The 26032-nt window shown below is 44.6% G+C and overlaps 2 protein-coding genes across 4 annotated transcripts in view; both read left to right on the top strand.

The window, feature by feature from the left end:
* bnc1 (basonuclin zinc finger protein 1) overlaps positions 1–5925 on the top strand; it is a 32242-nt gene extending 26317 nt beyond the window's left edge. For both annotated transcript variants that reach the window (XM_080768582.1, XM_080768581.1), the window contains 3 exons: positions 650–965; positions 2079–2432; positions 3232–5925. In XM_080768582.1, coding sequence (XP_080624708.1) covers positions 650–965; positions 2079–2432; positions 3232–4129 — 1568 coding nt within the window. In that variant the 3' untranslated portion in view covers positions 4130–5925. The remainder of the gene's footprint in view (positions 1–649; positions 966–2078; positions 2433–3231) is intronic.
* Positions 5926–13122: 7197 nt separating this feature from the next.
* The window catches only part of sh3gl3a (SH3-domain GRB2-like 3a), a 32998-nt gene continuing 20088 nt past the window's right edge, over positions 13123–26032 (top strand). For both annotated transcript variants that reach the window (XM_080763849.1, XM_080763848.1), the window contains exon 1: positions 13123–13275. In XM_080763849.1, the coding sequence (XP_080619975.1) occupies positions 13231–13275 (45 nt within the window). In that variant the 5' untranslated portion in view covers positions 13123–13230. The remainder of the gene's footprint in view (positions 13276–26032) is intronic.

Here is a 26032-nt window from a genome sequence, read left to right as displayed (position 1 = left end):
TTGGCTCTGTCTTTAAATAAATACTTTAAGAAAAGCCTATGGGCAAAATGCATTGAGATTAATTTCCTGGGCCACTCGTTGTTCTGAAAGGGGGACGGACTGCGACGCTCTATAGGGGTGTCAATTTTCTTTGATTCAAATTAGAATCGCGATTCCCGTTATGAACAATTCAAAATCGATTCATAATTTCCAAAAATCGATTCTGGTTACAGTTTTCACTACATGGTGTTTGTGATATGAAATGTAAGCTTACCCTAATCACAGTAAACATCATGTCTTCAGTCATTTTCAAGTTACTGTAGTATAGTCACTTCAGTTGGCTGGAGTAGATTGTGATGAAATCCTATGTATTGAATCGAGAATCATTTTGAATAGAGACTCGTTTTGAATCTGGAAAAAAAATGCTTTTGAATTTTTTTTTAATCGTTTTCGATGTTGAATTGAATCGTGACCCCAAGAATCGGAATTGAATCGAATTGTGGGACACCCAAAGATTCACAGCCCACGAATATATATATTTTTTTCCTTGAACTAAATAAAAAAAAAGTTTAAATGAAAATGACGTGATCGCCCCCCCGATTTCCGATCACGTGATCGTATCGGGACAACCCTTGTAATTTTCATGCGGTCCCATCTTCCCATCCCTCAGGAGGACGCGTGCGTTCCAGACAGACCCCGGGGGAGGAGGAGGAGCACGACATGAAGCCGGACCACCACCACCAGGGGGCGCTGCTGAGGGAAGAGGAGGAGGACGGAGAGACGATGGCGCAGCGGCAGCGCCGGCGTCTTGACGCGGGCGTCATCATGGCGTGCGCGCCCTCGCCGTACGTCGACGACGACAACAAACCGACGCACCACCACGACTTCAGCGACTCCCTGAAGCGCGGCAGAGAGCCCATCAACGCCGACCGGAGAGCTCTGTTCCGGGAGCCGGCCGCCGAGGAGACCGCCGAGCCAGAGTGCGAGTAAGAAGGCCCTGTCACCATTATTACATAAATATCGTCTGATCGGAATTATTTGAGATATAATCGCAATTGTTTGGCATAATCGTATCCATGTTTGAAAAATACATTTGCAAATAGTAAAAAAAAAGCTGAAAATATAAGCTTGTAAGCTATTATTGTTGTTGTTGTTGTTGTTGTTGTTATTATTATTATTATTTCGTTTTTTTAAGTTGAAAGTAATTTCTTTGAATATTTCGGTTAATCGTCATAGCTGCCCTTTGCCATTTTTGATTACGAAGCCAAAAACATTACATTACATTTTTTTATTCATGTTCCAATGTTCAATGCCATGACGACACAATTAAAATAAAGTTATGCACAATATTGAAATTATGATCGATATCCGATCTCTGATTATTTTCACGGTCATATCGGCCGATTCCGATATATTACTTTATTATTATTAGCTTTATATTGAACTTGACATTTTGTTTTGCTGGTGAACTTGGATGACACTCTTAAAGAGACAGACAGGCTGCTCTGCATAAGCCATTGGCGGTCACATTATTATTGCGTCATCTATATCGGTGAAAATAATCAGCTAATTTTTTTAGACCGATCCGATACCGATATGGCATTTTTATGTCCGATACGGCCGATTTCGATGCACCACCGATTAAATAGAGCGTCGCAGTCCCGCCCCCTTTCAGAACGACGAGGCACCAGGAAATAATTCCCCATACGTTTCAAAAAGTATTTATTTAAAGACCTTTAAAGCCTCAGACAAAGCCGACAGCCAAGTTGACAAATGATGACAATAAACAAAAGAAATAGGGCAGAACAAATAATTAGAAAGAAGAAAACAAAACAAAAAAAGTGTTGTACCCTGCCCTTTTTTTCTTCTTTCTAATTATTTGTTCGGCCCCCAAAAAATCAACTCGGCTGTTGGCTTTGTCCGAGGCTTTGTTTAAAGGTCTTTAAAAGAAATACTTTTGCTGACGTCTATGGGGAAAAATGAATGGGGAATTATTTCCTCGTTTTTGAAAGGGGCGGTGTGACTGCGACGCTCTATTGTGCATCACTAATTATCTGTATGACAATTAATCGTCAACTTAAACGTTGTAACCGTGACAGCCCTAAGGCCGTGAACTCCAACAAGACGTGCAGCGACTTGGACCGCGAGGAGGAAGAGGAGGAGGTGGAGGAGGAGGGTGCCGAGTGCAGGAACGGCGTGGCGCTGAGCCTGTCGGAGCGCGGCGCTGGCGACAGGGACGGAGGCGTCACGGAGGACCGCGGCGGGGGGCTGTCGCACCTGGAGGACCCCGAGTCAGACGAGCTCCTCCCGCACCACTGCGAGATCTGCGGCAAGACCTTCAAGAACCCGTACAGCGTGAAGATGCACTACCGCAACGTGCACCTCAAGGAGATGCACATGTGTGCGGTGGACGGCTGCAACGCAGCCTTCCCCTCGCGCAGGAGCCGAGACAGGTACACGCTCCACCCCGCTCAAAATGTATCTATTTATATTATAACACGTTTAACACGACCAGGAGCCGAGACAGGTACACGCTCCACCCCGCTCAAAATGTATCTATTTATATTATAGCACGTTTAACACGACCAGGTCAACCAAAGTTCTGTACAAGTATAAAAAAACAAAACAAAGAGCAAACAATGTAATAGAGAATTCAGAAGTCCATTCAAGTCCATCAATTACATTACGATTCACCAGGTAACGATTTGATTCAATTTGATTCTACAATGCATTGCAATGCATCACAATTTTCTATATTACTGCACAACATGGTCAGCAGTCAGATATACTGAACAACATATTTTATTTAGAATTATATATTCGCGATGCATTATTTCTGAATCGATTATCTTTGACACCACTACAATGCAATATAAACAGACGGGTAATATTGTGAGCTTGTAGATCTAGCCTTGCGAATCTGCCATTGCAAAAACAATTAGCCCCAGGCTATGCGAGGCTATTGTAGATCTGCTATATTTTCAGAGCGCAACACCCAAGCGCAAACCAAACATAAAATGACTTGTCTTTTAGTTCTACTGGATCTCTTCTCCACTAGTCCCTCCCTAACATGTTAGTCTAGTTTTTATTTGTTGACGAAATTGTCAATACATTTAGTCATATATTATATCGTATTAGAGCTTAGTTTTTAATTAGTTTTTATTTAGTTTTGGTCAGTAAAAAAAGTAGTCGACGAACACTTTTCGTCATAGTTTTAGTGACACGTTCTTTCTCCATATGCCCACGTCGCAGACACAGTGCGAACCTCAACCTTCACCACAAGCTGCTGACCAAAGACACATACAGGCCGGTCTACTCGCCCCTGTCCCACTGCAGAGGAGGGGACAGAGACAGAGACTTCCTGGGCCTGGACTTCTGTCCGGATGGACAGCGGACTGCAGGGGACGTCCTCCCACACCGAGACTCCACCACCCAGACCTCGGTCATCTTCAGGGGAGGACGCAACCGCATGGGCCTGGTGTACCCCATGAGCAAGATGACCCACAGCGCCGACACGTCTCCTCGCACCGCGGGGATGGAGGGAGGAGGAGGAGGGGAGAGAGAGGGAGGAGGAGGGGGAGAGGACGTCGGGGCTGTCCTGGACCTGAGCACCTCCTCGTCGGCGCCTCCTCTTCCTCCTCCTCCTCCCGCCCTCCGCGGTTCCTCCTGGGACTCTGACGGAGCCGGCAGCGAGGAAGGGGACGGGCTGGAGGAGGACGAGGACGAGGAGGAGATGATGGAGGCTCTCCCGATGGACGACAGTGACGATAGCTGCGACGGGCTGGGGGGAGTAGGGGGCCGGCTGCTGCCGGGGAGCCAGGGGGGGGAGCTCGGCGGGGAGGAGGGGAGGACCCTGGGCTGCGCCGGGGCGGGCGGAGGAGGGGGAGGACAGGGGGCACTTCTTCAGGGGGGCGGCGGCGGCAGCGGCTCTCCGATCACCTGCCACGTTTGCCAGAAGGTGTACAGCAACAAGGGCACGTTCAGGGCCCACTACAAGACCGTCCACCTGCGGCTGCTCCACAAGTGCAAGGTCCCCGGCTGCGACACGTCCTTCTCGTCGGTGCGGAGCAGGAACAGACACAGCCAGAACCCCAACCTCCACAGGAACCTAGCGCTCAGCAGCTCTGGGACCTCTCTGGACCACGACTAAAAGACTAAAAGAAACACCACACAGGTTCCCCTCATTGTGCTCTCCGTTCCCCCCCCCCCCCCCCCTCTATCTCTTTTATTTTCCTCTCTTTTTTCTTTGAAAACAGGATTTTCCAGATAGCACTTTTTGCATTCCATTATTGTTGTCCATACTGTTGTCATTGTTTGGGTAAAAGTGTAAAAGGGGTGTTTTAGTGTTTAGTAAAGCTTTGAATTTAGATTATGAAGAGCAAATGTTATGATTAAGGCCACTATTTTTGTTTCCTTTTTATTCATTTTATTTTATCTTTTCCTTTCTTGACACATTTTCTTAACTCAGAAATATACAATGGCGATTGTTGCTCTCCTGACCGATCAACACATGCATCCTTATGCAAGTCTTATGTACATGTCTGTGTTTACACCTCTGATACTGTAAAGAACAATCAAAAGATTTTTTACCTAAACTGGAAAATTAACCATTCCTCTGAAAAACATATATAAACATTACACCTCAGCTCAACTTACCTGAATAGATTGTTTATTTCTATGCAGTATGCATTAAGATTTATTTTCCTTACAGTTCAAACCGTACAGTGACTCAGATTCAGAGGAATAACCTTGTATTGTGTACTGTACTGTTCGGGGTGATCAGTAGCTTAGTCATCAAACTGTATCAAATTATTTTTTTTGTTCAGTGTCCTCAACGTCGACTGCCCACATTTTCCCTGTGAATTTATGCACACTTGTGTTCAGATTTTCTTTTAAAGCAGCCGTGAAGTATCTTCTTAGATGTGTGTGATTTAGTTCTTTCAGACTACGGTCTTTATTGCAAACAAACAAAAAAAAGTTTCTATTGGGTTTTTTTCTTTTCTTACAAAGCTAACGTGTTGTGAACTTGATCAATAAGTTATTGTTTTTTGGTGTCATGTGATGATCCACGTGGATTTGTTCGACTTTGTCTTTTTGCTGTTTTGGTTGTGTCGCATAAATGCTAATGTTGACCAAAGATTTCTCTCAGTCAGAAATAAAAGCCCTTCCGGTATTGCAGTATTAAAATGGCCCTGCGCTCAGCCTTTTTTCTCCTCATGGTTCTATGATCTATGAAAACAACTTCTATATTTCTGTGATGATTTTGTAAAGAACTCTGCTCATGGAAGTATAGGCGATTAAGAAGAGGTATTGTTCATGTGTGTGCGTGTGTTACATGGGCTTAAACTGACAGGCTGGCCACGCAGGAGAGAGATGTGCTAAAACCCTGTACTGTGAATGAGTCAAAACACTGAGAAAATAACACAAAACTATAAACAGCCATTTATAATAACCTGCAGGGCCCTTACAATGAAGCACACACTCGAAAGCAACTGGTGGATAAAACATTTATTGAGTTGTATATTCTGTGAATAGATTAATTTGTTATCTGAATGAAATAAAAAAAAAGGTATACTGTAAACAAAATAGGTACATTTTACCACTTGCATTTCACATCATTCAAGATGTGTTTTTTGTTTGTTTGTTTGTTAGCTTTTTTTCTTTTGTCTTTGAAACACAATGTTGAAAGTACATTTTTTGTACATGTCATTATGGTTTTATTGGTCTAGTTTTGCTCTGTATTCTGCATATACGTATATATATTTTTTTTATTTACAATCTGTATTTAAATGCAATGTTTTAGATTTAAGGTCCATTTATTTGTTTGTTTGAATTTGTAAAAAGAAAAAAGAGCAAACAATCCGACATGTTGATAGGTGTACATGTTTTCTTTGATTTATTGTTACAATATCCATTCCTATTCAATAAAAAAGCCATATCTGTTTATATGTGCTGCATGGCTGTCTCTTTATACTTTTTTTCCCCAAAACATAATACAATTTTCTTAATAATTGTTGTACTGTAATTAGTAGGAAATAAATATGAGCTTTTAAGAATCTACGCCAACAGAGATCGGCAACAAGATCTTGTGTCCGTGTGGCAAAGACTTGTCCTTGTCTGTGACAAATCATTTATTTTCTCTTATACACACCATTAGAATGTTCTTCTTTTGATAATAAGACCCAATTACTGTCATGTCAAGTCTCCAGGTTTTCTTCAGAATATGTATGACACTGATTTACTACGACACTATGGCACTATTGTGAGTCAAACTAGTACTAGTGGTTCTCAAATGTTCTATTTTCAAGGACTCTGAGAGTGTTCCATCTGTTGCACTCTCAGTTACAGACCCATTATGGTCATACAGGGCTATCTCTTATTCTCTTTATATATGTTTCTGGTAATATTATTGTCCCCTCATGTTGTGTATGTCTGTGTATGTCCGTGTATGTCCGTGGCAGAAATGGAATTTTGACAAAGATTTCCACCACAAGCCAACATGGCTTGATTGTGGAGGCGTTATTGCACGGTGCAACTCTGTAACAAAGACGAGAAAAGATCACATTAACATTTACATTGAACACACATCATTACACCACCAACGCAAACGCATGCGGACGTACAGTACAGTGCTGTATATACATACAGGACATACATGAGTCATGTGTGTGCAACGCTCTCTCACTGACCCGCTGTTCGTATACAGCCGTTATCTTATCATACAATCCAGAGGGGTTTCCCTGAGGCCTCTATAATTCCGTGCCGGGAGGAGCCGGTCACTGACATATACCGAGGAGCAGAAACAGTAGTGGAAGGAATGGGAGCTATAGGGAGGGTGGTGCAGGAACGTCATGGAGGGTGGTGCAGGAACGTTATGGAGGGTGGTGCAGGAACGTCATGCCACTGACCTGAGGTTGGTGCAGGAACGTCATGCCACTGACCTGAGGGTGGTGCAGGAACATCATGGAGGGTGGTGCAGGAACGTTATGGAGGGTGGAGCAGGAACGTTATGGAGGGTGGTGCAGGAACGTCATGGAGGGTGGTGCAGGAACGTTATGGAGGGTGGTGCAGAAACGTTATGGAGGGTGGTGCAGGAACGTCATGGAGGGTGGTGCAGGAACGTTATGCGGGTGGTGTAGGAACGTTATGGAGGAATGCCGGCTTCCCTCCGGTGTCGCTGGGCAGTGGCATGTCTCTCCAACCTCCTTTGCTGGTTGCTGTCGCTTATGTCATGTGTGAGATTGCCCTGGCCCATGTGACCCGCCAGGCTGAGCGGTCATGTGCCAGAGTTTCAAGCTGTGTGGGGTTGATGGCTCACGCACACACACACACACACGCACACGCACGCACACACACACACACACACACACACACACACACACACACACACACACACACACACACACACACACACACACATAAGAGAAGATATTTTACGGCTCTAGCAGTGATTCTCAACCCGTTTAATTTCAAGGACCCCCAGTTTGACCTGAATTATAGGCTACGGTCCCCCATTTATTAATGGCATTTCTATCTCTGGGACCCCAATGTATATTGTAAAATCAAAGTTAATTTATAACTCTGAGTGCATACAAATGGAACCAAATGGACCCGTTAGGGGGTCCATTTGGTTCTATATGTACACTCTCTGAGTGGAACTCTCTTAAGGACCCCTAGAGGTCCCCAGACCCCACTTTGGGAACCACTGACGTATACCCATAGGATACTCCAAAATGTTCCTTTTTCAGGAAATGAAAAATATACATTTTTCAGGAAATTTAAAAATCCTTCTATTTTGAAAACAAAGCAATACTGCTACATCAAAGTTGGTGTTGTGATTTTAATATTGTCAATGACTTGCATGAGAGGGGAGAGGAGTTAGCTGCTTTAGCAGACAGTTTGAGGGTCCAATGGAGTTAAGAGGTTTTGTCCAAAGCTTTATTTAGTACTTTCCAATGGTGTTCAATAGCATAGATTTTTTTTTAATCAAAAACCTCAAAAATGTAGATAGGAGGTTTCCTCCCGATAGCAACGATATTATCATTTAACTAAAACTAAAGACTATATGACCAAAACTACATCAAAATGTGCCGTCCAGATCAACAGTACTGTGGTTCTTCTTCACCTGTTGTGAGTCAGTGAGTGTTCCACACCCACACGGACAACCGCGAGGAGCACAATGTGTTACGCAACGTGCCAAAGTATATCGCTCTAAAAAGCACCGATGGCTCTGAAAGCCTTGCATAACTCACCAATTCAACCCACCCGTCACATTTACTGTACATTAGCAGGCCCTGCAGAGCTGCTCCTATCCTCCTCATCACTTAGGACTCTGAAACCCTCGGTTCTGACAAGTACGTACGTAACGGTCCGTTATCTGTGGTGCAATGCAGGCATCTATAGGCCTAGGCCTATACACTCAGAGAGGACGCGGTAGCTGGTTTCAGTCTCCACTGTGTGTACTGTGTGTAGGCGACAATATTCACTGTACCAGAACATGGATGGACTATGCATATACATGGTAGGAGATGAATCTCGAAAGATTCTTGTTTTACATTTTTTTTAATCATAAGCTATTTTTAACTATCGAGTGGGATCGCTTTCAGAGCTATTGCCTGCACGTTGGCTACAGATTGTTGGATAATGGACATGCAGGAACAAAAATTGCCTCTTTTTTTTTACTGTACATACACTCAGCCAGTCAGCCTACATGGGTGTATCGGGGGACAAAACGGTTTTGAAGACTTGTCAACGATCAAAGTCATTGGTTTGGACGTGATTATTATTATTATTTTTTCAATAAAATACAAACACCAGGCTACAATTACACACCACACTGGACACAAGTGTGTGTGTGTGTGTGTGTGTGTGTGTGTGTGTGTGTGTGTGTGTGTGTCTGTGTGTGTGTGTGTGTGTGTGTGTGTGTGTGTGTGTGTGTGTGTGTGCGTGCGTGCGCGCGCGCGTGTGCGTGCGTGCGCGCGCGTGCGTGCGTGCGTGCGTGCGTGCGTGTGTGCGTGTGTGTGTGTGTGCGTGTGTGTGTGTGTGTGTGTGTGTGTGTGTGTGTGTGTGTGTGTGTGCGTGCGTGTGTGTGTGCGTGCCGCGTGCGTGTGTGTGCATGTGCACGTGCATGCGTGAGAATAGACTGGCTGGACGTCCATCTCTCTCACACAGGCCGCAGCAGCAGCACCTGGGAAACAATGGATCTGTTGCAGGCAGCGCTCCACCATGAGCTACTGTGAGAATTCCAAACAGTGAAACTGAGCCCCTCTGAGCAACACTGCTTGGCGCGGCGCTGAGCGCCCCACATGTTCCAGAGAGAGAGAGAGAGAGAGAGAGAGAGAGAGAGAGAGAGAGAGAGAGAGAGAGAGAGAGAGAGGGGTCTTTCTGGGGCACTGACACCGGATCCCACCTCTCTAGTCCTGGGATGGGGATCAGCAGGGCCGGCAGGGGGGGAGGGGAGGGGTGGAGTGGAGTGGAGTGGGAGGGAGAATGGATTGTCCACGGGTGCTTGGGAAGCAGGAGGAATATGAGGGGGTATTACCGCTCCCGCACAGCCAGTGGCCAGATGGACCGCAGATGACTTGAGTTCCTCCACATAGGAGGGGGGTGGGGGCGAGGGGGGGGATGGGGAGATTTGAGGAGTTATTGGAGGAGCAGTGGAGGACAGGGAGAGGGGAGGAGGGGGGGATTCTTGAAATGAAAAGTTTCTCTCTGTGTTATGGATAAATGATAAACGGTGCATTTATACAGCGGTTTTATCCAAGGCACTTTACATGGTTGAGCATTATACATTCACACACACACACACACACACACACACACACACACACACACACACACACACACACACACACGCACACACACACACACACACACACACACACACGCACACACACAGTTTTCATAATCCTCATGCCCCCCCCCTCCCCACCTTCAAGTAGTGCATTACATTCACCCATTCACACACACACATTCATACATACAGCGTATGGATGGCGGAGGAAACCATGCAAGACACCAACCTGCACATCAGTAGGCCTATGGGTTCAGAGTCTCACTCTGGGGGAGCCCACAGGGATAGAACCATGGGGACCTTCCGCTTACACAATCGAACTATGGGAACCTTCCGGTTACACAAGTTTTGAAATGTATTTAAAACATCTTTTGAAATGAGCCCCTGCCCTTTCACCTGTCTGTAAAACAACTGTCCTTTCCAGACCATGGATGCAGTATTTACTATGGTGAAAGAAATGCAAATGCCCCTCCTCTCCTTTCCATGCCATGCCGGAAGGCAGCATTCAGGAGAATTGCTATTTTTACCCCCAAGTCTCCTGAAATTGAACGCAGCATTTTGCGTTGAACCAATTTGTTTCTAAATCCATATCGTACACCGCATCTCCAGTAGCTAAAGAGTGCTGTGTTGCGGCCCAAGCTCTCAACGCGCCACGCGTTGTAGATCTGCTATTTTAGCATTTTTTGTCCAAAATTGCCCTCTAACAGGATTTCAGCCCCTGCCTCTCTAACACTCTCTGCACGTGCCTGATGGTGAGCTGAAAATGGCCGAAATGTATAGGGTTAATGTGTAAGGTAATGACTATCACTTTTGTGATAATAATCGTAATAAAGTAACTATAGTAACTAAAGTTTTCAAATAATTGCAGTGAAGTGTGCCTATAGCGACTGAGATGTAGGCGTGTAGTGCGAAGTGAAATATATTGAAATTTGTAAAAACAGTAAAGTAAAAACTACAGTACTTGGGTTAATGTACGTTACTTATTACACACCACTGATGAAGAGTTGAAATTAAAGGTTTCTCACTGTGTTATGGATAACTTATATTTCCTATATGGATATTGACTTTTGCACGTTTAACACACGTTAAAGGGACACCTCACCCGTTTTGCAAAGAAATATATGTTTAGAATATGTTTACAATTCCCATAATGCATTTTCATAACAAGGACTCTCCGTTTGACCTGCATTAGGCTACGGACCCCCATTTAATGGCATTTCTATCTCCGACCCCAATGTGTATTGTAAAATCAAAGTTAATTTAACTCTGAGAGTGTACAAATTATGTACACTCATACTCTGGGTTACAGACCCATACGGGTCCACTTGGTTCCTAATTATCATTTAGCTGCATGCGGGGACCCCCTGGAACTCTCTCAAGGACCCGTAGGGGTCCCTGGACCCCACTTTGGGAACCACTGCCCTAACTAACACATTTTTACAGTGAAAATAAAGTGAAGGGAAATTACACTCTACTTTCACAGCATTTAGTATATGGTCTATGGCAGCGCTGGAATGCAAAGTGTCACAAGTCTGCCCTCTTGTGGTACATTTGAACAAAAGTCTGAATTCTACCAATATCTCATAGATAATATATTTCCCTGCATGTATACTGAGGGGAGGGCGCCCCCCTGTGGAATTATAGGTGACAGCCACCACAGTTATCATGACTAGATATTAAATAGCTATTCTGTAATATTAAAGGTAAAGGTCCATATGGGCTACTATGCTATACTTTAACCCAAAGTGTTATGCACTTAGCCTGGCTAAAGCCAGACGCGAATCAGCCGTTGGAAAAAACAAATTTCCCACACGACAGTGTGATTTGAGTCTGGCTTATTAGCCATGCAGGCTATTATGTATACTACCCAGATTTATATATTTAATTTTTAACTTAATTAAGTTCAACTACATCAGTAACATGCAGCATTCTAAGTGTCATCAGCATACAATAGCACAACACATTTTTAGTGCAGTTTGTCCATCACACCAAACAAGATAATTCATTCCATCTCATTTGCATATCTTAAATCAGTGGATCTCAAAGAGCTCCTAACCGGTTCAGTACTTTTGGGTTCTTAGTCCATGAGCCAGAGCTCCAAAAACTAGACCTATAAATTGTTTATAGGATCAATACAAGTCAATTAATACATTATAACCTTTCCACAGTAGTAGCTATTTCACAATTTCGATTATTTTGCATATTGTATCATCTGTAATCCATGTAACTGGAGAACAGTTCGCCCCACTGACTTCAAATACGACACATGCGTTCCACACCACCACAGGGGGTGCAGTGCCCGGTGTCGAGTCCGTCTCTGCCCGGGCTCTGGTCCTGATCAGCGCTATCTCCATATATGGAGCTGGCCTGTTCTGATGATGTTCTGACATCTGCATAGACTCCATTGGGCATGCCTGACAAAGGACTTCATATTATGGGCATAAATGGGACGACACAATAAAGCATTACACTTGTTTACAATAGGGTCCACCATGCTCAATTCATGTATCATATTACAAATAGCCTATACACTAGTATATAACAGTAAATAAGCCATGGCGTGCACCTCAAAGTCAAAGTCGTGGATTAGTCACACACGTTACTTACCGCAGTGAAATTTGTTCTCCGCATTTGACCCATCTCTTGGGTCTCATTTTTACAATCTTTGGTATGACCCGGCCGGGGATCGAACCCCCGACCTACCTACAAGTTTCAGGGCGGACAAGGCCGTGCACTGTGTCTCTAATATTCTATAGTGAATTGTATGCTAGAACTGTGGTTCTCAAACTTTAAGATTGCAACCATAACCATAACCACAAAATGGAACCAAATAATTCTGGTCTGACTCTGCAGGTGTTTATTGGCAGGACACCATTATATTTTCCTCACTATTGTCCAATAACAGTAGGGGGCGGCAATGTCTCATATTAGATGACTAAAACATGCACTCTACTTACTTTATCACAAGGGTTTGTGTGGAGTAGTTTAACTTCCGTTATTTTATCTCGATGGTATATTATTCATTATAATGAATTATACCAACAATGGGAGTATTTCAATGTCGATGTTGCTGGTGTGAATACATAAATTAAATAGGCTAATAATGATGATGCTATTTCGACTTGATTCAACGCACGCTCGCACACACACAAGCACGCAACGGGGGCCTATAGTCCCGCCTACCCGTGTCTCTCTCAGCCAATCACCGTGGACAGCGGGCCCTAGTCCCGCCTCCCCGTGTCGTCCTCAGCCAATCGCCGTTGACAACGGGGGCGACGTCTCTGCGATGCAGGAAAGGAAACCCTCCTGTAATGTAGTCTAGTGCCTAACAACCTGCCACTCCGCTTCGCTCCGCGCGCCCCCGGGGCCGTTACAATAATACTTTACATCTTTTAATTCCTTTTATTTAGTCCATTTCTTCCGTTTTTCTCTTGAGAAGCTTCACACAGATCTGGAGGATGTCTGTGGCCGGGCTGAAGAAACAGTTCCACAAAGCCAGTCAGGTAGGAGAGCAGAGAGCGTGTATCCATTCCGCCGTTAGGATTGTTTTTGTGTGTGTGTGTGTGTGTGTGTGTGTGTGTGTGTGTGAGTGCGCGCGCGCGCGTGTGCGTGTGCGTGTGTGATGTATCAGATACTCCGTAGAAACGTTCAAAGACAAAGTAGCCAATTGTTGTTACTTGCCACTGATGATTTCAATCAGCTGTTATTAACGCGTGCTTACACACACACACACACACACACACACACACACACACACCAGAGTCGAAAGAAGAAGTTAGAGGGATATGGCTGGCTACATAAAGGATGACTCTGACTGACACACGGAGGCCTTTGTGAGGTTATTCATCTATCGCTTGTTATTCAAATATAAACACAATGTAGTCAAAAGTAAAGTCATTCATTAATGGGCTACTATAAAGGCCAGACCCAGTGCTATTGTTCTAATGATTCAGGAAACAGGTGTTCGACTGATGTCTCACTCTCCATCCAATATGATGCATTATGGATCATATAGGCCTGCCTGTTATGGGTTTAAAACATGTATTTATTTGTTTATTTGTACATTTAACAAAGTGTTACTGAACCAAATCACTGCATTTGGCTGCATGGCCCATGCACCAACTTTGCATCTTCTTCTCCTCTGCTGTTCCATTTGCTATAGCTGTGTCAGTTCAGTTCTCATGAGGCCAGTAAAGTTAGTACAGGTCTGAACGTGTTCATGATTCACTGCTGTCACTTTTCAGGTTTCAGAAATTCGGAGTATAAGTGTATTGTTCTATTCACTCATAGTTGGTAGTTAGTGCGCCACCTGAGAATTGTCTAATTGAGAAGTCACAGACTCATTAAGTTATTCCATTGATCGTTACAGTGTGTATGGTGTATACTGTAGGTCCTCACACCTGGATTGTACAGTCAGTGTTACAGTGTGGGAGAGTCTAGTTTTTTCCAGGTCTTATTCTGTCGGACAGGGTTTTGAGGTTAGGTTTAGGCATAAATATCTGTGATGTAAACTTACACTTAAGGTTAGGGTTAGGCATAGTTTGTACAAAAGCATTATTCAACCTGTTCTGTTGTACTGTTCTGCATGTTTCTAAACTACACCATACTGTCCATGCCCAACAGGAACAAACTTTTCAGTACTTTGTTTTACTATTTTGAAAAAAAAAATGACTTTTAACTAGCATCGACACGTTGTGATCTTGTAGATTGTCTATTTTAACTATTCAAAAATGTTTTTCTAAATAGTAAAAGTTAACATTTAGACGCAATCAAGGAGGAACACCAATGAAAGGGGGAGTCCCGTTCCAGTGGGCAGGTCAGGTCAGGTCTTCACACTGGATTCAAATACAATGATGAAGAAAAACCTGCAATTTGACTGGATTCCTTACATTAATGCCACCTAGTCATCTGTCAAGAATTAACCCATAGACCTGAGGTCGATTCTACAAATGTCTTCTAAATCATGTCAGTTTTCTGAACATAACCCATGTTTTAGGTCAGTGGTTCTCATTCTCAAACTATTTCATGTCAAGCAGCCCCAGATTAATCTGTATTTGGCCATCGAACCCCATCTGAAAATATGTAGTTCCAAGGACCCCCCCAGAAGCAAAGATTTGAGTTAAAAACGTTCTCTCTGAAATAATATAAAATATATATATTCAAAGATTTGTGCCACATTTTCATGATTTTTCAAAAATAGCAGATCTACAAGCTCGTAGCGCGGCACCGAGTGCAGCACTATGAGCTTGTAGATCTGCTATCTTTCAATAGCTAAAGTATAACATAAGGCTTTAAAACACCAAAAGGGGTTCCCGGCCCGCCCAGAATGGGTTAAGGAGCATGCAGTGACGTTGGATGTGACATTAGTTAAGTGATTCAGACATGCGAGCAAACATTAGAGAAGTGTGTCATCATCATCGTGTTGCTTAGCCTTAGAGTGGGAGAAGGAGGGTTTTTGTCCATTCACAACAGAATAGAAATGTCATTTATGTTTCATCACCCAGCTGCTCGTGAATATGAATGCCAATATCTGGGATTATTCAGCTGGGCTATAAAGGTATTCCATTGTGTGTGCAGTACACACTAAATGTCAACACACTGCATCCTGTGTGTGTGTGTGTGTGTGTGTGTGTGTGTGTGTGTGTGTGTGTGTGTGTGTGTGTGTGTGTGTGTGTGTGTGTGTGTGTGTGTGTGTGTGTGTGTGTGTGTGTGTGTGTGTGCGTGCGTGCGTGCGCGCGCGCAAATCAATGTGTGCGTGTTTTTCGGAGACTCATGTTGTTCATAATTATGTGGGTTGTGGTCATTGATGCCACTGTTGGCACACAATGTGCGGATACACAATGGCAGCTTTACATTGAGTGGCATTGTGTGAGGTTCAATAGTAGTGGCATCATTGGAAATGGGTTTAAGTACGGCTTTCACTCTCATTTTTGAGGTGCGCCGCTATAGCCCCCCCAATGCATGGCTTCTGAAAATGACATCATGTGGCAGCCAAGTCTATGGGTTTTTTAATGTTTGTTTAGTGCACTAAATCAGTGGTTCTCAATGTTTTTGGCTGGGGACCCCTGGAAATGCTTTGGCCATATGTCTCGTGACCCCCGCCCCTCAACCTCAGTAAAACTATGCCTAAACCTAACCTTATACCTAAACGTAACCCCTGTAAAACTAACCCTAAACTTATTTCTAACCTTATTCTCAGTAAAACTAAATAAAGAATACAAGAACCGCGGCACCGAGCGGTCGGCGTGAGGGCGGCGGAAAAAATCGAGCGGCGAGATGGTTTAGGGGTGACCATACCTGATACTGTGGCCGATATAAATACAGTGGGAGGAGCCCCTCACTTCACACAAGTGTGATTTTGTTGTTGTTCTTGTACGCAACAGGCAAAAATCACTCCTTTTTTGCACGCAGTGAGGTGGACTGTTGTGTTCACTCTCTGAACTAAAGATTTCATTTCCTCTGGCTGTTGTGTTCACTCTGACTGTAATCTTTTGTGTGTTGTATGATGACAGAATGTTGTATATTCTTTTTTGGGCTTGTTTGCCTTTATTGATAGATCACTGTAGGTTGCCAGGAAACGGGAAGAGAGATGTGTTGTATGTTATTGACAGAAAGTGCAGGTTTGTGTTACAGTGTTAAAATAGTATCCCTCTGATACTATCTGGTATACATTGATTAGATAATGATATACCATGCTTCTCTCTCTCATTTATGACTTTGCTCTGTGTAAAGTCCAAAGTCTTGAGACTTCAACTTGTCAGTTTAAATTCATGGCTAACGCTCTGGACAAAGGTGGCATTTCTCCCGTCCTGACAACGAGGCTGTGTTTTTAATTTGTAATCAGGTCCCCAGTGCATGTCTCTGTCAGATTATCACACTATCCGGGCTGTGTTGTGTCAGCTTGCCCAACTCCAACATAAACAAATATGCTGCTGACATTTTGGAACATAACTTAAGGTCTTTGATCATTTTTACTGTGCTGTGAGGGGACTAGCAGGAGTTGTACTCTGTATTAAATGTGCTGTGGTGGCTGTTGAAATGTAATGCAAAGCCACCTTGCACTGTTGACTAGTAGTATATGTGTTTAAGTGCTACAAAATGCCTCTGTTGCTGTGAGTAAAATATGATTAGCATCACTCCTCTACTCACACAGCTATAGCTAGTGTGGGCAAAGAGCATATTTTCCAAACATATGGACCATAATCTGTCTGTCTCCTCCACACAGACGGCCCTCTGTGCCCCCCTCAACCTCAAGGTAACGGTGACATGTTTAGGGATGATGACCCTCAAGAAGATTAAAGCCGAGTAGCGTCTGGTCTGTCTTCTTCTGATTATGTTAAAGATATCATTATCATCAGCCAGCCAGCCAGGGCATTGTATTTGTAAACTGACACCAGACTGTGGTGTCAGTTCCAGTAGCTGGCTGCTTGAGCATGTAGCCAGGCACCTTATCTCAAACATACACTCTAAAAATATATGTTTTTTAGAGTGTACAGGAAAAAGTGCGGGTAATTTGCTGCCAGGACATTGTCCATTATTCTACGGACACTTCATCAACCCTATTTCCGTAGATTTACAAGAATTTGTCATTTAGTTTTTTTAATTTATGGACACATCTCATTCACAATTTCACACCATATTGTCCTTCATTTTACAGATTATGTTTACAGTGTTAGGCAGTACTGGGCCTGCTACTGTAAGTCAGTTGAGCTAAGATTGTGCCCAGGGGTCATAAATGTGTCTGCGGCAGAGACTTGGTCTTGTCTGTGGCAAATGTTTTGATTTTCTTTTTTACACAATACTATAATGTTTTTATTTTGAACATAATACCCACTTACTGAATGTCAAGTCTCCAAGTTTAATTCAGAATCATCTTTATTGTCACATAACAGTTTTTCAAGTAAATAGGTGGGTGAAATTGGTTTTTGTACATAGTTCCAAAGTTTGTTGCACAGCACAGCACACTTTCTCTCTTATTTAGCTAATTTACAAACAGCACAGCCGAAGGGTCTCTCTAAATCTTATTTCATACATATTCAGAATATGTATTATTTACCAACTAGTAGTGGTTGCATTAACTCTTGAGAGTATACAAATGTAACCAATTTATCTCGTGTCGAGTCGAGTAAAACACTACCGAGCTCAAGAACCTGATGTTAGATAGGAAATTGTGGAGGGCAGCGATCCAGGAATCCCGAGTTGGTGTTGGCTAGACCTCACTCTTGCAGTAACTATAGACTAAACCTAAATCAAAATGTTGCTGTCAAAGTCAACACTGCTGTGTCTGCTGGCATGGTGAGGCCCAGACAGAGTGTGAACTCAAATGCCATCCATCTAATCCATCAATCTTTCTTCACCCGCTCATCCCAAGTCTGGTTGCGGAGGTAGCCATTCCATCAGGGGACCTCTAGCGATCTGCTATCTGGCCGAAATACACTTTAGTCGACTGAATCAACTGTAGTAGATTCAGTCGACTAAAATCGTATGATATTCAGTCGACTAAAACTAAACTTTTCAGATGACTAACGTATACAGTATGACTAAAACTAAATAAAAATGTACTGTCAAAAAGCAACAGTGCCTTCAACAGTAGATAGTATGCTGTGAGCTGTGTCATTCCTTGGTGCATGTTGCATGTGTCTATGTGCATCTCATCTCTTGCACGCACGCCCGGGTCTCAGAACCTAAAAGAGCACGCCCGGGCCCTCTGGAGTGAGTGTGGAACTATAGTGGCCCCCTGGAGTGAGTGTGGAACTATAGTGGCCCCCTGGAGTGAGTGTGGAACTATAGTGCCCCCCTGGAGTGAGTGTGGAACTATAGTGGCCCTCTGGAGTGAGTGTGGAACTATAGTGGCCCTCTGGAGTGAGTGTGGAACTATAGTGCCCCCCTGGAGTGAGTGTGGAACTATAGTGGCCCTCTGGAGTGAGTGTGGAACTATAGTGGCCCCCTGGAGTGAGTGTGGAACTATAGTGGCCCCCTGGAGTGAGTGTGGAACTATTGTGGCCCCCTGGAGTGAGTGTGGAACTATGCCCTCTCCAGCTTCAAAGTTGTGCCCACCCCTACAACAGAGGAAGGTCGAGGAACATGTTATTGGTGTAACAACCGGCTGCATGAAATCATGTACAGTACAGGAGGATTTGGTTTCAGGGCCTCTCGCAGGACCATAGGACCTTGAAACTAGAGAGATGCTGCGGAGGACAGGAAATTTGTCTGGACAAGTCGTGAGGCTCTCCAGGTGGTTCACGCACGGCTGTCTGTCTTCTTGTAGCAAAGCAGCAGTGCATGCCCTCGAGGTACGGACGCATTAAGAGAAGAATGCAGAAAGGTTATGTCGCACAGACAAAAAGAAGCACAATGCATTTACTTTTGTTTTGTGTGCACTCTGCACTGAGTCATTGTCCATTGTATATAATCACACATTCCTGATGGACAACTTCAGGATGGAAAGTGAAGAGCAGAGGTGTAGAGTGACCGCTATGAATTGGTGTAAACGGAAGCTTCCCCTTCCAAAGTGGTTATGCACAAACACACACACACACACACACACACACACACACACACACACACACACACACACACACACACACACACATTTTCGTCAACAAATAAAAACTATAGACTAAAATGTCAGGGAGGCACTAGTGCAGAAGAGATCCAGTAGAACTAAAATAAGTAATTTCATGCATGGCTGTGTGCAGGACTGCAGGTGTCACTCCAAAAATAGCCAGTCTACAAGCTCACATGTCGCAGCATGACATGTTGTGAGCTTGTCATTTCAACAGCATCACGGCCAGCCAAATATTCATTTTAGTCAAACATTTAAATCAACTGTAGATTTAGTCATCAAAAATATTATGGTATTTACTATTTAGTCAACTAAAAAGTATTTACTATTTAGTCAGTTACAGAGTTACAACTAGACTCAAACGAGAACGTTTCAACAAAATGACCGTGAAATCAACACTGGATGCATTTCTATCTATCTATCATGTGCACATTGGCACAACAACAGGTACATAATGTTTTGAACAGAGAGGTGGGCTCGCCCAGGGTGGGACAGGGTTAGGGTCAGACACCAGAGATGTTCACTGGGTTTCCGGTCAGGACTGTCTGGTCCAAACATATACAGTATATACACTACAACAGTGTGGATATTGTCTACACTGGGAAACGGCCAGGAATAGGGGAAAAAAAGTGTAACTTTTCCAAAGCATGTGACTGCATGGCGACAACACTAGGCTGAATGTGTGAAGCATGTGTAGAGATAACAGTGCATGACGTGCAGCGACCAACCACCTCACCTCACCGCATAGTTTCTGACGAGCAGAATAAACAATCCCGGCCAGGCCACAGCCTTTCTGTCTGTCTCTGTCCCCCTGGTGGTAGGAGACATGACAAGAAGCCTTTCTGTCTGTCTCTGTCCCCCTGGTGGTAGGAGACACGACAAGAAGCCTTTATGTCTGTCTCTGTCCCCCTGGTGGTAGGAGACACGACAAGAAGCCTTTCTGTCTGTCTCTGTCCCCCTGGTGGTAGGAGACATGACAAGAAGCCTTTCTGTCTGTCTCTGTCCCCCTGGTGGTAGGAGACACGACAAGAAGCCTTTCTGTCTGTCTCTGTCCCCGAGGGTAGGAGACACGACAAGAAGCCTTTCTGTCTTCTCTGTCAAAGATTGCCTGAACTAAGTGAATTCCATTCCTGCAGACCTTGAAACAAAAATAATCAAAATCTCTCCTGCTCTTTTTTCTGAACTCGCCAGCCACGAGCAAAACGTGTGTGCGTGAGTAATATACAGCACATCTGCTAAGGACGACGTCACCAAGGCTGAAGTTATAGCGGCTCCATCGGCAGAGTGGAGCTGAGCATTGATTTAAAAACACCCGTGTGAACTGAGTGGTGCAGCTCCCCCCCCCCCCACCTCTCTCTCTCTCTCATTAGCAGGCAACATTGCACTATCCATCTCTCTGTTTCTGTCATATACTCGTGCTCTTGGCCACATAGTCACATAGGCGCATAGGCGTGCACATTGCTGGTTGTAGGAGTGGTTGCACCACTCAAAAACGGGCCAATAGAAGAGCACGCAGTGTAGTGTAGTGGGCCCACACAGCACAGCGGCTCAATAACACAGACACAGTGACGTGAGGAAAAGAGTGGGTTTGCTCGATAAGGCCATGAAAGGAGCCTTTCTTTCATCATTTACTGTAAACACACATTCTCAAACACACATGGCCTGCACTGTCTCCCCCCCCCCCCCCTCTCTCTCTCTGTGCAATTGTTTTATTTGGAACAACAGTCTCCATAGTGTGTGTGTGTGGGGTGGAACTCTCAGCTTGGCGGTCGCATGTTTGTCACTGCGTCGTGCAGGGATAGAGGATAGAGGAAGCGGTGCTGTGTCTAGCAGACAGTCAGAGAGTAAGATAAGATGACACAGTGTTCTACAGCAGCGGCCAGCCAGACTGCTGAGCTGAGTCTGCTGTAACCTCCGCTACAGAAGGACATCAGTGCTGAAATGAAACCACACACGGGTTGCTCTTCCTCAGGAAGAGACTAAAGGAGGATGAGGGGCCGAGGCGAGGGTCACCACCAAGGCCTCGAGTCTCTCTCAATGGCTGTGAAATGATCTGGTCACGAGAGACAGAACAACTTCAATAGAGCAACTCTGTTAATGAGATTACAATAGATACACTGTGTACATTCTGTACAGCATTAATTACGGACATAGACTTTGCTAATAAAAGACCATTAAAGGAATTTTCGACATTGATCGTAGATGATGAAGGCAGATCGATCTTTTCCGCGATAAATGCCATCAGGCGGCGTGACATTACTGTAATGGCCGTAACTCTTGGTGCTCGACTCGGCATCCTATCCCATCCCATCCCAGCAGGTAATTGGCTCATTACAAGAGCAGGGACACACTTGGCCAATCGGCCATTACCGTCATTTGTTTAGCTGGCTGACAAGCTGAGGGCAGAACTGATGCAATTATCATGGCGTCAGTCAGAGCACTTAGTGCGAGCAGCACAGCAGATCATTAGTGACAGCTGCAAGGGAAGGCAGAGAGAGGGTTGTACACATAGATGAACCATCTCACTGCCAACGCTGACACTTGAAACGTTAGAAGGTTAGATTGTGCCGGAATTGACCAATGTATGAATGCATAGATTTTTGAGTGGTGCAGCCACTCCAAGGTACAGCACTGTGTGTCCCTGGCTGGCTGGCTGCGTCCGTCCGAGCACGGAAATAGTGTTTTTTCATCACCAAGTGTAACTGTTGCACAGCCTCACACATAAACTTGCGCGCGTACAGTACGAGTACAGTACAAGCACAGTACAGCACCACTCAGTTCATATAAGTTTCTTCTCTGCGACTGTGGATTCCGTTCTCCTCTATGGCTGTGAATGCTATAAAAGTATCTATTCTAAAACATTTTAATAATAATTTCTCATCAATAGTTTCGTACTTCTTTAACTCAAGTACATTTTGAATTCCGGACTTTTCCCACCATCGCTGCTGAAATGTATTGTTTCTGACATGAGCTGAAAGAAAGGCTGCCCGGATGGCAGGGCTCAGCTAGCCTGGTGCTTCTGCATTATTAAAGATGAATGCATGGCTGCCTTTTCACTGCAGTGTCATGTCCGCTGCATCCCTGTTCGCTATCGAGACATTTAGCTTCTATTACAGTAACAACACACACACACACACACACACACACACACACACACACACACACACACACACACACACACACACACACGACATGCACGTCTGTATACTATTTAAATATTTAGTATTCTACAACACACAGTGCATCTTCCCTTCCTTGTTGCATGGTTTCTCCTCCTACGGTAGGAGGTTGTCTTTACCGCTGAGACTCTATTTTTCTGAATATATTCGATATAAGCTAGAACAGTGAATCTTGGTGCTGTTGGTGTGCGGCTGTTTGGCCTCACCGTGTGTATAATGAGGAGGGTCTTGTTTGGCCTCACCGTGTGTATAATGAGGAGGGTCTTGTTTGGCCTCACCGTGTGTATAATGAGGAGGGTCTTGTTTGGCCTCACCGTGTGTATAATGAGGAGGGTCTTGTTGCATAAGGAACCACACTGTCACAACATGTAGCCGGAATGTTGTCAGCATTGAAGAGAAAGCTGCATCGTTCTGTGCATACCATTTTGTTCTGATAACCATCATCTTAACATGACTAAAGACCTTTAACATTTCGAGTTATTTGCTGTATCAATAGATTTTCAAAAGAGTTTGTTATCTTGTCTAGATCTTATGGGTTTCAACCACCATCTCTTGTTTGATTGAATATTTTATTAACAGTTTGCAAGCAACAAGTAGGCCTACAGAGATGCAATAATGCTAAAAGAGGATAACACGGACATCCCAGGAGCTTGTTTTCAATTAATCAAGACATGCTATACTATACAAGAAATCATCACCAGGTGCAGTGAAGATATAATTTATTTTCAGAAAAGCAGTGAGGGAGGTGTCCTTTATTTTTGGCAAGCTAGTATAGGTCCAGTTGCAAATTGCACACAGGTGCTCTTTTATGGCGGTTTTGAAGTGGTGTGGCTGTGGGGAGATACACTTTTTGACGGCTGTTGGATGAATTCTACTATACATTCATTAGTGACTTCCTCCTGGGGGATCCCAATTCTAGCGAGCTAAAATGAGGGCATCCTTGTTCTAGAAAAATCCAATGTTCCAATCGGGATCACCGGATAATCAGCAAAGACCTCCGAACATCGGTGTTTTGTCAAAACCATGGAGAGCTCCGTAGATTTAGAGTTATTCAGCTTTTTAGTCCAGCTGTATACAAGAAGTGAACGGCACTGCGCATGCGTGAAACCAGTCGAGGATTGCTTAAGAAGGAAAGGCAGAGCAAAAAATTTAATAAAAATAAATCAGCGATCTGGTTTGATATCAATAATATTATTAAAGCTTATATATGACGGAACGTTTCGCCAGAAGCGGTTGCCGGTTGGATTCTATATGGTGGAACGTTTTGTCATGAGCAGTTTTGGTGTAAGGTATAGAAAGTATAGAAGTTTCAGAAAAGCAGTGAGGGAGGTGTAATTTATTTTTGGCAAGCTACTATAGGTCCAGTTGCAATTTGCACACAGGTGTGCTGTGGGGAGATATACACCTTTTGACGGCTGTTGGATGAATTCTACTATTACACATGCTCTGTCCTTGAAATTATGTTACATAAGTGAAGGCACCTTTGAATTGAAAGCTAAAGAAGGAGGTCCGTCTTTGTCGTTTTGTTATTGAGTTTTCAACAAATCAACCAAGGCGTGGCAACGGCATGTGGACATTGTGTGTTTTGGAGGTGTGTGTCGTCGTGGCCTGTACAGTATTATGATTACAGTACGTGCGTAAATGTTTGTCTGTGCGCTGCAGAGAGGAAGGAACCTGTGCAGCGTGTGCTGCCTCCCCTCTGCTCCCCAGCTGTGCGTGTTCTCTAAAAGCATTGTGTGTTCAGGCTTACAGGAAGCCTGTGTTCATCACAGCAACATACACCACCTACTGTATAGCTGACAGACACTCTCACACAATTATTATAATAGGACGGCACACCATGGCCATATTTCTCACCGACAGACGGTGACTTTGACACCTTCAAAGAAACACAACAAAGCAACTAGGCCTGCAATCCTGAAAGTGACGTGTTCTCATCTCATCAATCAGTGTTTCACTTTCATAGTGATAGTCCTGGCGCTCCCGCTCAGTTCACGTTCATGGTTTCATGGTGATAGTGACGGTTTCAAAGTGATTCCCTCTCAGTTCATTGCTTTGGGTAATTGCATCTCTATAAAGTGTTCAGTCTGGATTAAGAGCAGGGTACCAGCTGCAGCAGCCTTGTTCATCTGCACCAGCGCTAACGGCGGCCATTATGCTGATTCTTTCCAGCTGTCTGTCACCTGCTGCTGCTACTGATGTCCTCCGCAGGGGTGGGATTTTTCAAAAATAGCAGACCTACAAGCGACATGCACCCACGGTGCATGTCTCTGTTGCATGTCGCGTTCCACCCACGGTGCATGTCTCTGTTCCACCCACGGTGCATGTCTCTGTTGCATGTCGCGTTCCACCCACGGTGCATGTCTCTGTTGCATGTCCCGTTCCACCCACGGTGCATGTCTCTGTTGCATGTCGTGTTCCACCCACGGTGCATGTCTCTGTTGCATGTCGTGTTCCACCCACGGTGCATGTCTCTGTTGCATGTCGTGTTCCACCCACGGTGCATGTCTCTGTTGCATGTCTCTGTTGCATGTCTCATTCCACCCACGGTGCATGTCTCTGTTGCATGTCGTATTCCACCCACGGTGCATGTCTCTGTTGCATGTCTCTGTTCCACCCACGGTGCATGTCTCTGTTGCATGTCCGTTCCACCCACGGTGCATGTCTCTGTTGCATGTCCGTTCCACCCACGGTGCATGTCTCTGTTGCATGTCGTATTCCACCCACGGTGCATGTCTCTGTTGCATGTCGTGTTCCACCCACGGTGCATGTCTCTGTTGCATGTCGTGTTCCACCCACGGTGCATGTCTCTGTTGCATGTCTCTGTTGCATGTCTCATTCCACCCACGGTGCATGTCTCTGTTGCATGTCTCATTCCACCCATGGTGCATGTCTCTGTTGCGTTCCACCCACGGTGCATGTCTCTGTTGCATGTCCGTTCCACCCACGGTGCATGTCTCTGTTGCATGTCGTGTTCCACCCACGGTGCATGTCTCTGTCGCATGTCGTATTCCACCCACGGTGCATGTCTCTGTTGCATGTCTCATTCCACCCACGGTGCATGTCTCTGTCGCATGTCGCGTTCCACACAGAGCTGTTTTTCCTGTCCTCGTCTCCATGTCTCGATCATACGGTATGCTCCCTCCTCCTTTCACTCTCTCCATTATCTTGACATCTTAACCTTATCTTGTACATGTTAATGTGTGAACAACAACGTGCCATCATGATGTCATCTGGGAAAGTCTCTCTCTCTCTCTCTCTTTCTCTATCTCTCTCTCTCTCTCATTAGCGTAAATCATTAATGCAGGAAGGAAGTGACTTGCGGTCTAACACTAATGTGTTTCACCCGCTGACAGAAGACTCTCCCCCCACTCTGCTGTTCCTAGACGACACTAGTGGCAGACCGGGTGCATACGTTGGCAGGGCCGGATTAACACCTGAGGGCCCCTGGGCAATGAAGCTCGAAGGGCCCCCCTTCACATGCGCGCGTAAATCTTCACAAATTTGCTTTGGGGC

The sequence above is a fragment of the Protomyctophum bolini genome (genome assembly GCF_963924005.1).
Source record: "Protomyctophum bolini genome assembly, chromosome: 1".
NCBI lineage: Eukaryota > Metazoa > Chordata > Actinopteri > Myctophiformes > Myctophidae > Protomyctophum > Protomyctophum bolini.
Note: the sequence above shows the minus strand (reverse complement) of the source record. Positions and strands in the feature narration are given on the sequence as shown.